The sequence below is a fragment of the Siphateles boraxobius genome, unplaced genomic scaffold, assembly GCF_051911475.1.
Source record: "Siphateles boraxobius isolate OS27281-9 unplaced genomic scaffold, OSU_SipBor_1 47, whole genome shotgun sequence".
NCBI lineage: Eukaryota > Metazoa > Chordata > Actinopteri > Cypriniformes > Leuciscidae > Siphateles > Siphateles boraxobius.
In genome coordinates this window covers 2,017,178-2,033,538 of record NW_027509108.1, presented here as the reverse complement: position 1 = coordinate 2,033,538, position 16,361 = coordinate 2,017,178, and the positions used below count along the sequence as shown (strand labels likewise).

Genomic DNA, 16,361 nt, shown 5'->3' with positions numbered 1-16,361 from the left:
GAAAAAAGTGCCAGCAATGTAATATTTCCACCCAGTTTTAACTACAAAAGAGTGTTTTTTTTTCTTTCAAGTTTTATTACACCCAAATACTACTTTCTTTATTGCAATTAAACCAGGTTCCTAGGAATGTTGAGAAATTATTGGGTCTAAGTAGCATATAATAACTCAAGTAAAATAAACAAGGAATCATTTTATAGTCTTTTCAGTCACTAGATGGACCACATTTTCAAGTACAGAGGGAAGACAAGGATGACTCTGGGGGTAGATTTAAGATTTTGTATTTTACAAAATAATATAAAACACCTGAACTTGAACACACAAAATATTTTACAAAATAATATATAACTGAAATTGAACACACAAAATATTTTACAAAATAATATATAAAAACTGAAATTGAACACACAAAATATTTTACAAAATAATATATACCCACTGAACTTGAACACACAAAAAACCAAATTTGATCATGACCTGAACCACATAGACAGAACTTCAATGGATGGACAAACACATGGACAACATCATCACTGACTCCTAAGAGAGAGAAAGAGAAGTGATTTAAATAAGGAACATTTAGTTGACCATGTTCTGCTCTCTAATTTTAAATTTCATATTTAAAAGATCTTAGTTACCACAGAGTAATGATAATGATAAAAATAATGATATCAATCTCCATACCATTTAATTTTCATAATACAATTATTGCATACTGTTCAAAGATTTGAAAAAAAAATGATTTTGATGTTCTCGGAACAAAGGTTCTAGAAACACTCATGTCGTTTCTTGAAAAACATTTTTAAGTTAATTTCATATAAATAAATAGACATAAATTTGGCCTAAGCCTAGTGCTTAACCAATTTATTTATTTATCTTTTGTCATACTATTGCCTACCCTGAGCTGTGTCCTTGATAGCACTTCATATAGAGAACAGTATACAGTAAATGCCACAATCTAACACGTGGGATTTCAATTATTATAATGGCCTCTCGGATATGTCTGACTATTAAAATGTCATATGTCTCAACCAACTTTATAAAACCATGTCAAAATGAAGAGACGTACACATAACATGTATTGTGGGTAACGTTAAACAGGCTGACTGTGAGCAGGTGACAGTGAAAACATTAAGATTATTTTAACTGAATTAAAATGGAAAAACAATGAGTAATAAACAAGCGTTCAGAACAAACATGCTACAGTTTATTGTGCTGTAAATAAGTCAACACAGGCTTATCATGCAACAGTTCCGTTAAATGAACGTGCTAACAATTCATTTTCCAGCATTAGAGGCTAATATATGATGGCTATGCATTCAAGACTGTTTAGCAAATCACCAGCACGTTGGCAACGTTAACTTTCCAATGAAATGCATCAGAATTTTTTTTAAAGTTAAACAAATAAAAATTGATTCGCATTTGATAGGCTACTCACACTCCCAATGTCATTCATCTTCGCTGGTCCTCTAATTCGATAGGTGGCGTTGTCACTAAAAACCTAGGGTCCTAGAAATGCGGTCCTAGAAGTGGGGTCCTGAAAATGCAGCCTCCGTGTCTGCAGGCAGATGCTACTCGCCTCACGGGCCGATCTCACATATAGAAAAAGGCCCTGAGCTCTCGTTGCGTTTCATTATATACCCAGACCTCATTTCAAATCTAAACATCATCCACAGTGGAAATTTACCTGTAAGTCACCATTTGCTAGCAGTGGAAAATTAGCATTCAGTCAAATGGTCGAAGGTGTTAACTCAAAGACACACCCTCCAGTATTGGAGGGTGTGGAAGATATTTCTAAACTTCCTAAGAACTTTATTACCTTTTGGGTTTACTTCTTTGGGAATGAGACATTTGTACCAGTCGTACCGAGACATTTCAAATAATACCAAATATGTATAAAACTAGATCATAATCATTCACATTAAACCATTTAGATTCTTGTGTGAGTTTGGGAGATCTCTGCCAGGATGAAGAATGGGGGACAGAAATGTAGATTAGGATGAGGGAGGTGAGACCTTCGTCTCAGTAGTGCATGAGGGAGAGTTCAAATGTTAATTTCCTTTGTTTTCTCAGAGAGTGGCCCTCTCTTAAAGTCCTTCAAGTTTTTCCAGTCTTACAGATTGGCCTCTTGACCACGTGGGTCAAATTCAGATGAACACTTACGTGGTCACAGTAAGACGGTTGTTGTAATCCTCGAGACGTAACTCAAAAATTGTCTTTTCAATGTTAGCATCTGTAGAAGCTCAGAGGGCTTTGTTCACCTGCAGAACGCCTGGTCTCACCAGGTGTATGTAGCTTGAGTTCAGCAGGTGGATGAATGCGTTCAGGTTTTCTTCTTGCGTTTCAGCCTAGAATGTGAGCAAAGTTCATAGAGTCAATCTGGACCTTTGTGACTTGTTCAGTTGACGTGTCATTCCTTCATAGAGAAACTTCTGCTTCTCTGGCACCCATGATGATAATCTGACCCTTCTTGACCAATCCTGTCACCTTCAGCGGTGTGGTTGTCTGGGCAGACCTCGATGGATGAAGGGGCTCTCCTTGGCTTCACACTGCCTTGTGTGAGACATCTGAAAAGCATCTTAAATGTCCGCTTCACGATTGAACACATATGAACTTGAACTCGTGAAGAAATGCATAGAAACGCATAATGCAACAAAACCATGTTATGTTCAATGTAAAATACCATGTTTTTGTCAGCAAGTGCGAATGGTACATCTGTCTCATATGTTTCTGGAGGTCCTGAATGGTAAGGATGTCTCATATTAAATATCCAATTCTTAAATATATATATTTTTTGGTCTGAATTATATAAAGAAAATGCAGCAAGAGGGCAGTGTAATCAAAGCAATCAAATAGATTCTATGGATCAAGAAGTCATGTAATAACAACAATACTATTCAATAAATGCATATGTATATAATAATCAGTGTTTGTTCAGGAATCTTCCAATGCCAGCCACTTATGCAAATCTAAGAAGTGATTTGGAACATGCTTAAATGTATTCAAGAATGGAGATTGTTCATTCCTTGCAACAGGTGTGAGAGTGTGTGTTTGTGTGAGGGTGTGTGTGTTTCTTTGAGGGTGTGTGTGTGTGTGTGTGTGTGTGTGTGTGTGTGTGTGTGTGTGTGTGTGTTGGCTAAGTCACAGTCAATGACAGGGTTGAATTGTAAATTCTGTAATTGATTGAAGCGCTCACACAAAGCGATCTACTTAGTTATGATGTTTCTGTTATTAGTGGTTTGTTGAGAAATCAGGGGCCCTCTGATTTTCCAACCACCCTAATAACAATCAGAAAGTTTAAACATTTTGAAATTTAATAGCAGGTCTGCCTCTGCTTTTTGATGCATTGCACTGATTTGTGACTGTAGCCATTAATATGTATATTCCAGTGTTTTCCCATGAGTTGGCAGAGTGTTGTGAATCGCGTATGCTATGTCATGGGATCAGCTTTCCCATCCTATGTGTGTGAAGCTATCCGGATCTGTTAGTGTGAAGATGTACAATAGGTCTTTAGTGAGGTGATCTTCTTATGATGTATAGTGTTCAGCCTGGATAGATTTGATCTATTCCAGGTGATGGTGATGTGAGGGTGTAGTGATGGAGGAGTGTGTAGTGATGGAGGAGTGTGTAGAGATGGAGGATTGTGTAGTGATGGAGGAGTGTGTTCAGTGTTCATGTCTAGGAGATGGGTGGAATCTAATCTATAATAATTGTGTTGTAAATTTAGTTCCAGTTCTATACTGGGAGGCCATGCTTATATAGTGGTGTGCTATTGTGAGATGTTAATGGCCTCTTGAAGTGTCTTTTCACCCATCTCCCGAGTCTCAGGTTATGTTCTAACAATCCCGCTGTCCTGGCTCTGATGCAGGTTGGGTCCGGCCCATTCTGGCATCCGTCCTTCAAGGAATTGCAGTAATACACCTGAGACAGAAACAAATGCAGAGAGAATCACAGTTAATTCTGATGTTTTCAACAGTTTCAAATTCAGACATGTGGAATGCTTTTCCTTTCTCCATTATCATGTCCATTGAAATTTTAATTCCAGTTGTCACATGAAACAGAGTTTCATTGATCAGGTCTGAACTATTGCTGTTGTTTCAGCGCAGTGTGTGACACCTAAAAGCTGCTTCTGCAGTGGAGCCTTCACAGTCTGCTGTGTCATGAGCATTAGAGATCCCAGTTCTGCTGGGGAAATATTCTGGATTAACCAGAGTTTTTCTCACTCATATTTTTATAAAATCAAATGGGTCGATGCCCATGGCTTTATTTCAAAGTTGCTCTCTTTACAGTCAGATCTGTGGGCAGAAATTAGTTCACCTGTTTCGGCGTTGCCTGCTCAGCATTTGCTTTTCTGTGGTGTCATTCACACGTGTGCAGATCTCTTGTGACATGCAAAAGGCTGTGATACTTCTGTTCACACCCTCCTTGTAAATTTAGTTATCTGATCAGATTCAATTTCAGTTGGTGCGTCCCAGTCAAGGATGATTTGGTTTGCTATTACCTGTGCCACACTTCTGGTTGTGTTTTTGTAAAGGCAAAAAATAAAAGCACATCCCCTCCCCTTTTGGCACTGGGTAGCAGGCCAATGAAATCGAATTGAAAGGATTAATGTCACACTTCTCCAATTAATGCCCTGCTTGGCGATTACAATATAATGCATATTATAATTTGAGTTATAATACAATTATATTATATTAAAGGAATATAAATTAAATTATATTGTTTCTGGTCTCTAAAGAGTCTCTGGAACAACTTAGTTGTCAAAGTGTCAAAGCTGTACTGGTCAGTGCATTGTATGTACAACAACGGCCAGGCTGATAGCCAATGAGGAATTGTGTTGTTGTTAACACCCAATGAACCGCAAGCACATGCTAAACACATGGTCAAATCTCTGCTCATTCTCATGTCAACACATTTGCACATGAAAAGGTTTCTTGGCTCAGGGCTGATTAGAAGCACATTCGCGGTTTCTGATGTAGATTTCAAATGCCTGTTCATTTAATTTAGTCTTTTTAAAGACTACATAAAGGCAACGTGGCCATTTTAACGTTTGATTATTCTATTTACTCTATTTTATATTTTCCCCGTTTTTAGATTAGGAAACTATGTCGCTTAGAGGTCCTCACGTTTTCTGTCTTAACGTTGGTCTCACGATCACAATCTGATCAGTTTCATCACAGAACAGAGGTAATTGGCTATATACCTGAGATTTGCCGTATTCACACGTACACAATCAAAGGTACTTTCATAGCCCCCATGGAATTGCATCTGTCTGAATTTAATTTAGTCACTTTACCTCAGTAGAGGTTTTGGCCACCATTAAAAACGCTAGTCGACCAACTTCACTTCTCTTATAATGGCTTTGGAATGGCCAAGCCCGTGGTGTCTCACGTCACACTTATCTGAAATAACGCTAAACCAAAATAGACAAAGCAGACGCACCCGAATCTAGGTCGGTCAAACAGCATTTCGCTCTTCTAGACGGAAATAACTCGTCTTTGCAAACCAAGTACACTTGAACCTGTGTAGAATATTGGTCGTCACCAATCTGATCCAAAAATTGCGGTAACATACGAATCCGTTTCTAATTGGGAAAATAATTGTAGAGCAATTCAGAATTAATTCAAACGTAACCCTTTATAAATGTAGGCGAAAAACAGCTCCCATAGAATGGAAAGGGAAAGTATGCGTTCTCTAAAGCTTGTTGTTTCTCTTTTGTAGATTTAAAATGCACTGTGAAAACACATTGTAACCACATGGCAATCCTATGCTCCTGTATAAGGAGGCAAACAAATTTCTCATAGACACGTTTACACAGTTTACACAAGATAAATGGCCTAGAATGCATGGCATCTACAGCCTTAACCTAAGTGCTACATCCAACACTTACAGTTAAGCAATCATGTGTTTCAAAGAATAAACTTAACTAGCCTATGTGCACATATAGTAGCACAAACAACCATAAAGTGTTTTCTATGAGCACAATGTGTTAAGTACAATTACAAATCCAAAAATACAAACTAAGCTTTTTAGTCCCATATCCTGTTAATCATTTTTTGGGAGATACATGGTCATAGCATTTAGCTTAGCTTTGGAATCTGACGCATGGTCATAGCATTTATCTTAGCCTTGAAATCTAAATTTTAAACTGTGATCATACAGTCCTATTTTTTCCCAAATTTGCTTTTCATAAACAAATGCATCGACTTTTTATATAAAATCACATGTTTTCCGATTGTTTACAAACTTAGTATTTTCTTACTGTTGTTTGCTCATTTTAACCACGTGTTGCTCGTTTGTTTCAAAAAGGCCATGCAACAATGGAGAAGACATGCTGACTTTAAATCTTGAGGCTCGAATTTACAGCTCTTCATCGAGTTTCAGAATATAATTTGGAAGATGTTTTCCAATTTAGGTTTCGTTTCTCGTTGCGTATAGGCAAACAAGGATATCTTTAAAATCTATTAACAAGGGGTTTAATTCTTCATCTGCGCCGCCACTAGCACGTCCTCACGTGTTTCAGTTCCGGACTAAACAAATGGCTTTCCGATCCGTAACAATGCAAACAACATTTTCTCAACACTTCTAAAAAAGGGCAGAAAAAGTTGACTTACCATAACGGCAGAAGAAAGAGAAGATGTTCAAACCTCAAGTTGATTTCAAAATCCCAATACTTTGCTGGATAAGACGTTGCTCGCTTGTGATGCGCATCACGTCGAGGTCACCACTTTGTATGGCCGTCTAACTCGATCCAATGGCGGTATTCGTTGAGCCAACGGGTGGCCCTTACAGGTGAAGCTGGTAATGCTGTTTCTGCAGTTGTTTAATCCTCCTCTGCTGAAATCTTGAGAGAATTATTGTCTTCTTTTATCATTATGTTGGAAACAATCTTTTAACAAGCTATCTATTCATTGAACTGAAAGCTGAAAGTAGGTTTCTGTTCTGCTATATGAACTGAATTTGACCCTGAACGTGTCTTACAAGAACAGTCTTGGTTTACAGGAAAAGGCATGGTTATGAGATATGAGAAGGAGTGGCTCTTAATCTGTTTAAGTTGCATCACATCCAAGACTATTTAAGGTGTCTCCTCACTGGTGCGATTCAGATCGGGTCGGGACCTCAAATCTTATGTTACAAGCATTAACAGAGTCAACACCTACAAGTAAGTTTTCCTAATTATGACTTTTGTTACTTTTGTTCTCCAGTAAGTGTTAGATATTCCCCTCATTTAAGGGTGACTGAAGTTATGTTGCTGAATATAGTAGGTTAAACATTTCAACTGTTAATAAGGATATAGTCTTCTCTGACCGCTTCTTTGCTATAAGTCTCTCTTCATTTTGTGAACATGATCAGCTGACTAAACCAATTATCTCACTTATGGCTATTGACAAATAAATACATTTACAACAATGATATAAAATATTAAGGTTACCTTGTTTGCATGTAGAAAACACCAGTTTCTCCAATGAGTTGTCAGTTATATAGTCTTACAACACAGCTCTCTGAAATATTTGATTCTGATTGGTCAGTCACGACATTCCAAGGTGTGTTACTCCCAGAGCCATAAAGAGATGTTTCTGGTTATTCCCAGATAACAAACGTCATCAATAGCAATGCTGAATAACATGTCGTTCATCCGGTATCATTGACTGGCACTCTCTTGTTTCAAACAAATTCACCTTGTTGCCATTTTGGGTGTAGGTTAAAGTTATCGATGTATTGAACATGAAAATGAGAGGGATAAAGTATTTTATAATATTGTTACTGTGTTCATCTTGCCAGGACGATTGTTTTGTACACTGTAATGTATTAAGCTAGCCGGTTTTATCTGCGGATCACTTTGCGTTTATAGAGCTAATAAAATATTTAAACTCAAATCAATATTTTATCACATTATATTTTTATCACATTTTCTCTTAATGTTCTTTCCATAACAAACAATTACAGCAGCCAGAGGAAAAAACAAAACAAAAATACAACATTAAATCTTTGACAAACTGCCCAACTAGAGTAAATAGTGATCACCCTACTGGTGACATCAAACCAAACTATTAATTTCAATAAATCATCAACATCTAAACCTCTGTTAATCTCAATAAGAACTTCTCCACGCATATGACAGAAATAACGACTGGTTAGTAATAAGTGAAGCTGGTAATGCTTTTTGTGGAGTTGTTTAATGACGTTGGAGCCTGACATCAGATGTTTACACGTCAACCCAATTTACATTTTCAACCAAAATCTGACGTCTGAGTGATGTTGGAGTCCATGTCCAATAACATTTCTAGCTGGGGTGACTCACATTGTGGTAGGGCTGGGCGATATATCGCATCACATTGTTATTCGCATCTGGTCAGTAAAGCCGGTTCCTTGATTAGTAGTAAATCACCTTCACCTGCTTTCAGATGGAGCGGCATTTACTACAAAGAGCCGTAGTTAACTGACAAGCTGAGCCATACCCAGATAGCAAACAGTCATTGAAACTATGTTAAATCAACATTCCGTTGTCAACATTAAGTCAATGAATCAACATCGAACTATGATGTTGATTCTACATCATTTTGCACCCGGTTTTAATATTGAAACAACATTGAAATCCTGTCCATAATCAACGGAATTTCAATGGTATTTCAATTATCAGGAATATTGAAACAATGTTGAAATTTCAACTGAACTAAGGATCAACGTGATTTCAATGGAATTTCAATCGTTTTTTAATTTTAAAAGTAATACCATAAATAAAATAGCCTGCTTTATCTGCATCCAGGATGTTAAAAAGTAATGGAACATTTGAAATCTTGTATAAAACACTGAACACACCACACAAACAAATTTGTTTTTATTAGCCTTTTTATTTAATTAATTGTAGGCTACTCTTTATTTACACTTCAATGTCCTCTGACGACTGAATATTTTGTCGTCCAGTCCCTCCTGCCCGGTCTGGCACATGCGAATTGGGTGACGGCGGCTGTCTCCATCTGATGAGTAAGAGCACCTAAAACAGAAAATAAAATCACAATGCAAAAAATTTGCACTCAAGTTAAACAGGAAATTATATTTATTTGTATTAGTACATTCGTGCCGCGAGATGAAGTGTGTACCGTGGGGCTAAGCCCTCCCAAGTCCCCCCTTGACGCCAGACCTGGTTGTCAGGCGCTATAAAAATGCGCGCAAAAATCTTGATATCGCATTTCACTAGTACATTCATATTTTGGATTTGTATTACGATGAGATGGTCTAATCGGCATTCCCAGTTACAACTCTAGACAGTTCTGCATTGAATAAAGTAAAGTAAGTCATGTCTTCCGCGGTCACTTCTGTGGGTAGCGCTAGGTGGAGCACTGCTAGCGTTGGTTCTGCTGGTGTTCTCCGGCGGTCAGAAGAAATAGCGGTGCTGTGTTAATAGATTTCACGACACAAGCAATGGGTAAGCTACAGATATGTATGTTGCGCTAAATATCACAAAAATAGGCTGGACTCTGAGGTTTTGCTAACTTTATAACCTAGAAGAGAACTACAAAGTAGGCCTAGGCTACTTTCGGCAGATTTTGACACAGTGGTAAAACAAAAATCTATTTCCTGCAGCACTGCGTCGGTTACTAACCATCATGTTAACGATCAGCCTAACAGTATTTGATTTGGTACAATTCATTCATATCAAACATTAAGCAAGCTTACCTTTACGCTTGTGCAAAGGGTCCAGAAGTTAGCTGTGTCTGGTGCAGTAGGCTACGTTGGTATAACACCCGTTGATCTCCCGGTCAACCAAAAATCTATTGATTTTCAATCATAGTTCCCGGTCAACTATGTATGCATTTTCAATCATATTTCCTGGTCAACTATATGTTGATGACTTTTCAACACAGCGTCGTTTCCCGGTCAACTATAAATCAATGACTTTTCAACACATTCAGCGATCGCCCGGTAAACCAAATATCAATGCTTAATCAATCATAAAGATAACTATAGATCAATGTTGTTCCAATATCGTTGCCATCAACATTAATAACATCAGGTTTTCATCGACAGGGTAATGGTGATTCAACATTAATTTTGCATTGAAATTTCAATATCAACCATAATGATGATTCAGATGGAAAAACAATGTTTATTCAATGTTGGCTTGCTGTCTGGGTATCGCATTAATATCGCGGATGTATCGCGAGCGATAATTAATGCGATATGGCTCAGCTTGTCAGTTAACTACGGCTCTTTGTACACACCAAAAACTCCAGTGTTAAATTAACACTCCTGGGAGTGTATATGAGTCCACACTCAAGAGTGTTAAAGTTAATGAGACAATTAAGTGATTAATTGAGTGATGATTGAGCATTATTGAAGACACCTGAAGCAGAATCACTGAAGGAGAAAATCTCAAATTGTAAGCCACCGTAATGGCGATCATTGTTTGCTTTAGTTGGGCTCTTGACCCTTATACTATTATCTTTAGATTTTGTTTGGCTGTAGTATCTGAGTTATAACTGCCAGATGAACAAAAAAAGTGATCTAATGGTGTTGGCTATATTATGACAATCATCATGTGAACTTTATGATTGTGATTTGGTTGTGCTATTGGTTACAACATGAGTCTGATTTTGCATCCATATTCAGAATTTTAAATATAATATAAAGGATTTCTCGAAAGTTGTTTTGAAAAAGTCCTTCTTTTAGGCACACACAGTCTTCAAGATTCAATCAATGCATCTCAACAATGGTGACGAGCAGAATATTCAATTAGGAAAAGTAAATTACATAGACAATTCAGATCATAATTCATTCATACCGCAATGCATGATGGGAGCCATTAATGAGTTGTGATTGGTGGCAGCCACTGCAACATGCTTTATTATTGTCACCATTGTTGAGATACACAGGCTGATTATTGATGTCTGTGATTCTAAATAAATTAATTTGAAAGTGTTTTGATCAGAACAATGGTTATTAAATATCTGGATTATAAGGAAAACACTTATTATCATATGCTGTAGATTCACAATGCTGATGCTAACAAGTTAAAGGGATACTTCACCAGTTTTTCTTATTAAACTATGTTATTCCCTTAACTAAGACGAGTTGATACATACCTCTCTCGTCTCAGTGCATGCACTATATCGCTCTGTATTGCCGCAAAACTATGTTAGCACTTAGCTTAGCCCATGCGTTAAATATGGGCCAAGCAGAGAAGCGACCAAACACTTCCACGTTTTCCCTATGTAAACACAGTTACGCGAGTAGTGTAACTTGACCTGGGCTGGTGACACAAAATAAACCGTTGCGCTTTTCTAAGCGTTTAAAATTGATGACTATATTGTATGGCGGAATACCATAACAAGTGCTTTTGAGCACTTCGACTTGGCGCAATAATATCTTCACTCGTGAAAAGTCCTCTTACCGGCTCCCGCTTCCTCTCCCTCTGATATTTCCGTCAATACAACGAGAGGAAGCGGGAGCCGGTAAGAGGACTTTTCACGAGTGAAGATATTATTGCGCCAAGTCGAAGTGCTCAAAAGCACTTGTTATGGTATTCCGCCATACAATATAGTCATCAATTTTAAACGCTTAGAAAAGCGCAACGGTTTATTTTGTGTCACCAGCCCAGGTCAAGTTACACTACTCGAGTAACTGTGTTTACATAGGGAAAACGTGGAAGTGTTTGGTCGCTTCTCTGCTTGGCCCATATTTAATGCATGGGCTAAGCTAAGTGCTAACATAGTTTTGCGGCAATACAGAGCGATATAGTGCACGCACTGAGACGAGAGAGGTATGTATCAACTCGTCTTAGTTAAGGGAATAACATAGTTTAATAAGAAATACTGGTGGAGTATCCCTTTAAACAAAACTATCTCAATAAGTCTTAGTTTTCAGGTCACAGCATGATTATGCCTAAACATAATCAACACTATCAGATTACACATTTCTTTGTTTACTTGACTGTTATAATTCAATAACAGCAGACAAGCAAAATTTAAGTTGATAATATAAGCGTCAAGAGTCCAACTAAAGCAAACACTGATCGCCATAACGGTGACTTACAATTTGTGATTTTCTCCTTCAGTGATTCTGCTTGATAACATCAGGTGTCTTCAATAATGCTCAATCATCACTAAATTAATCACTTAATTATCTCATTAACTTTAACACTCTTGAGTGTTAATTTAACACTCATATCTGCATCATATCTTCCATCTGAAAGCAGGTGAAGGTGATTTACTACTAATCAAGGAACCGGCTTTACTGACAAGATGCGCATAACAATGTCATGCGATATCGCCCAGCCCTACATTGTGGACATAATATGAGCACACAGTGAGTGCACTGTGCACTTTTAGATCACTGTGAACTCACATTGTGGTCATATGGAGAGATCACTGTGATGTACACATCATTATGAATTATTTTGATGGTTGCTATCTATCTGGGTATAATTGGCAATAGTTGCCAATCATCAAACACACCAGAACCAGCTCATCAATGTCTTCAGGATTACTAGAAAAGCTACAGACAGGAGAGTTTATCAGGATTGGAGCGAAACTCTGCAGGACAGTGGCCCTCCAGGACCGAGTTTGCCCATCTCTGTCTTACAGTGTGACATGACTTACAGCGAGGATCATGTTTGAACAGTCTGACAAGCAACAATCGTAAAGGAATATTATTAATCAAACAGTGTGCACCCGGCTTAAGACTGTGGCTGAAAGTTCTTGTGTTTCTCTTTTTTCTGTTCTTGTTGTTTCAATGATTCTGCTTTTTATCATCAGCTGTCTTCAATAATTGCCAATCATCACTTAACACTTAATTACCTCATTAACTTCAACACTGATTCAGCGTTGCTTCAGTCACATGAGGAGTGTTCATTTAACACTGGGGATTTTTCTGTGTAGTCTTTGTGCAGTGTGTGCACGTTGTTGACCTTACATAATATGAGCACACAGTGTGTGCGCGCTGTGAGAATACACTTTTAGCTCACTGTGAACTTACATTGTGAACACATCATGAGTATCCTGGGAGCTCATGGTGAGATCACTGTGAGATCAAATCGTTGACCGGGAATATATCGTACATGATATTGTGGCGTCTAATACAAAGACAATATTGGCTATAGTTTGATTGAAGACTGCTGTGCTTTCAGGTGAGTAAAGCAAATCACAAATCATGAATTCAACTGTGAACTGAAAATAGTTAAGTTTATTTTTATCTTTGTTTCACAGTGGAAAATCTGAGGATTGTTCTGCTGGGTAAAACTGGATCAGGAAAAAGTTTGTCTGGAAACACTATACTGGGCAAAGATGTGTTTAATGTGTGTTTCTCCTCTGAATCTACAACTCAACAGTGTGAGAAACATGAGAGGAAAGTGGGAGATAGAAACATCTCAGTGATCGACACTCCTGGGCTGTATAACACATCCATCACACATGAAAAACATCTGAAGACTGAGATTGAGAAGAGTTTGCAGATATCTGTTCCTGGTCCTCATGTGTTTCTGCTGGTGATCAAACTGGACAGATTCACAAAGGAGGAGATGGAGACGGTGAAATGGATCCAGAAGAACTTTGGAAGAGATGTTAATAGATTCAGCATGCTGCTGTTCACTGGAGCTGATATGTTAAATAAACCATTAGAAACATTTCTGCAGGAAAACCCAGAGCTGATGAAGTTAGTGGGAGAATGTGAGGGAAGATATCATGCCTTCAATAATATGGAGAAGAAGGATGGAGATCAAGTCACTGAACTACTGAAGAAGATCAAGACAATAGTGGAGGAGAATAAAGGAGGACACTACACCATTGAGATGTTCAAGAAGACTCAGAGAAAGATTTTATTTTTTAAAATGTTATATATTATACCTCCTGCTGTTGCATGTTGTGTTGTATTCTATCTATCAAGAAGGTTCTGGTACGACTTACTTTGTAAGATGTGAACATTGTAATGAAATACTCATGATGATAATGATTTTTCTTTTAATTTTACTATTATTTTATTTCTTTATATTCATTGTCATTCACACATCTAAATGCATTTAAACCTTATTTAGCAATGGACAATTATTTGTAAAGGTAACAGTCTAGAAAATAGACTTGCCAACAAGTAAATAAAATAAAATAAGTAATTGAACAAATGTTTGTGTTTTTAATGGTTCTACATCACACACAGTAACTATTCCATATATCAGTTTCGTGCATTTCTGTTAGTAATGCTGGTATCAAATTAGTAGGAACTTTTTTGAAAATTGTATTAACTTTTAGATTTTTATTCTTTATCATGACAGAGGGAAAACAATATAAATCGTTCAAATTGAAATAAGCAAGATGCAGAGAAACAGCAAACAACCTCTAAGTAAGTACTGAATATTTCATTCATCCATCCATCAATCCATGCACCTTTTATTCATCCATATATCTGTCAATCTTTTTTACAGTGTCAGATCTGAATATTGTGCTGTTGGGCTCGACTGGAGCAGGAAAGAGCGCTTCAGGAAACACCATCATCAGAGATAGAGGAAAATTTAAAGAAGATTTTTCTCCTTCGTCTGTGACCAGAACCTGTGAATCAGCACAAACAAAGCTGGATGGACAAACAATCACAGTGATCGACACTGTAGGACTCTCTGATACCTTAAAGAAGATTACAGATGTTCAAACCGAAATTGAGCAGATATTCTACTGTACGTGTGATGGCGTTGATGTGTTTCTGCTGGTGATCAAACTGGGTGAGACTTTTACAGAGGAGAATAGGGATGTTGTGAAATGGATCCAGGATAATTTTGGAGAAAAGGTCTTAAAACACACAATAGCGCTCTTTACTCACGGAGATCAGTTACATGAGCCAATAGAGAAATATGTGGGTGAATGTGAAACACTGCGGTCAGTAGTTGATCAGTGTTCAGGAGGTTTTCATGTTTTTAACAACAAAGTTGAAGATCGATCTCAGGTCACTGAGCTTCTGGAAAAAATAAAGAAACTGAGAGAGAAGAACAGACACAGGAGATACACTGAGCAGGATTATAAGGAGACTCAGGATCAAATATTACAGAGAAAATGTTTCACTGGAGCAGCAGTAGGAGGAGCAGTAGGAGGAGCAGTAGGAGGAGCAGTAGGAGGAGCATTAGGAGGAGCAGCTGCAGTAACTATAGGAGAAGCAACAGTAATAGCAGGAACAGGAAGTTATCTGACAGCACTATTAGGTGGAGTAGGAACATTAAGTGGAGGAGGAGGAGCATTAGGAGGAGGAGCTGCATTAACTGTAGGACAGGCAGCAGTAATAGGAGCAACAGGAGGTGCAGCTGTGGTAGCAGCAACAGCTGGTTTTGGAGTGTATTGGTTAGCTAGAAAATATATCTGTAACTCAGAAAAAGGGGAGACTGAGAACAAGAAACAGGACTGAGCTGAGTTTTTTCAATGAGTCAGGGTTGTCATTTTACTTGCATAAACTTTGACTTATGGGATAAAAAGATTATTTGTTTCATGCTGCATTATATCGTCAATAGGTGGCAGCAGAGTTAAATGTTCACATATTGAAATCTGAAATGTTTTCACATATTACTTTGTTGAGAAATGGCACTTTTTTGTAAACATCTTGTAAACAGAAAAATCTGTTTGTTATCTTTGCATGTTAACTTTTGTTGTTCTTCTTTCAAATGTTCAAATCAGAGAGCAATAAAAAAATTCTGCGTTTAAGTTCATTCTTACAGTTTCAAAACGATATGAATACAACACTGCCATTATTATGGTGGGTTCGAATATTATTACTGTCAGAAAGTGTAGGTGGGGGGAGTGAATGAACAGCGCTCTTTTCCACCCTCACACTGAACCCCTAAGTGTGTGTGTGTGTGTGTGTGTGTGTGTGTGTGTGTGTGTGTGTGTGTGTGTGTGTGTGTGTGTGTGTGTGTGTGTGTGTGTGTGTGTGTGTGTGTGTGTGTGTGTGTGTGTGTGTGTGTGTGTGTTGAATACCACAGCACTTGCTTACATTAGTTAATAGTTCAACTATTGTTTCAACTAATCTCAAACTTATTTAACCTCAGTAAACACACAGAAATGAACCAATCAATTGCACATACCTCTGGTTTTTTTGTGTGTGTTTTTTTAATTGCACTTCAAACAAACAGTCAATGTACAGTCAGAATTGCAATATATACAAATCGGAGAAAAAAAAAACAGACAGCCAGGGGGAGGCTAAACATTACATAAAAATATCAAAGGATTCACAAACAGAAATAGTTTTAATTGCTTTCTTATTGTGGGAATGAAAGATAGTCTTGATATATAATTGCATTTCTTTTTCAAGAACCAAAAGCAAAGGTTGGATTTCATTGTACTTACATTTATGTATATAGAATTTAGCAAAAATTAAATTTAACATACCTCTGCTTT

The 16,361-nt window shown here is 37.6% G+C and overlaps 1 protein-coding gene and 1 pseudogene across 4 annotated transcripts in view; one reads left to right on the top strand and one right to left on the bottom strand.

The window, feature by feature from the left end:
• LOC143710508 (GTPase IMAP family member 8-like) overlaps nt 1-16,361 on the bottom strand; it is an 86,381-nt pseudogene that overhangs the window by 37,218 nt on the left and 32,802 nt on the right. The window lies entirely within an intron of this gene.
• Nucleotides 7,107-15,668, top strand: LOC143710445 (GTPase IMAP family member 4-like). Of its 3 annotated transcripts, XM_077201408.1 has the most exons (3): nt 7,107-7,159; nt 13,203-14,328; nt 14,417-15,668. In XM_077201408.1, exons 1-2 carry the CDS (start codon nt 7,126-7,128, stop codon nt 13,910-13,912), a joined length of 744 nt encoding a protein of 247 aa, XP_077057523.1. In that variant the 5' UTR covers nt 7,107-7,125; the 3' UTR covers nt 13,913-14,328; nt 14,417-15,668. The 3 variants fall into 3 exon arrangements, with proteins under 3 accessions (XP_077057523.1, XP_077057521.1, XP_077057522.1); XM_077201406.1 differs by lacking the exon at nt 7,107-7,159 and having other exon boundaries at nt 14,257-14,328; nt 14,411-15,668; XM_077201407.1 differs by lacking the exon at nt 7,107-7,159 and having other exon boundaries at nt 14,261-14,328.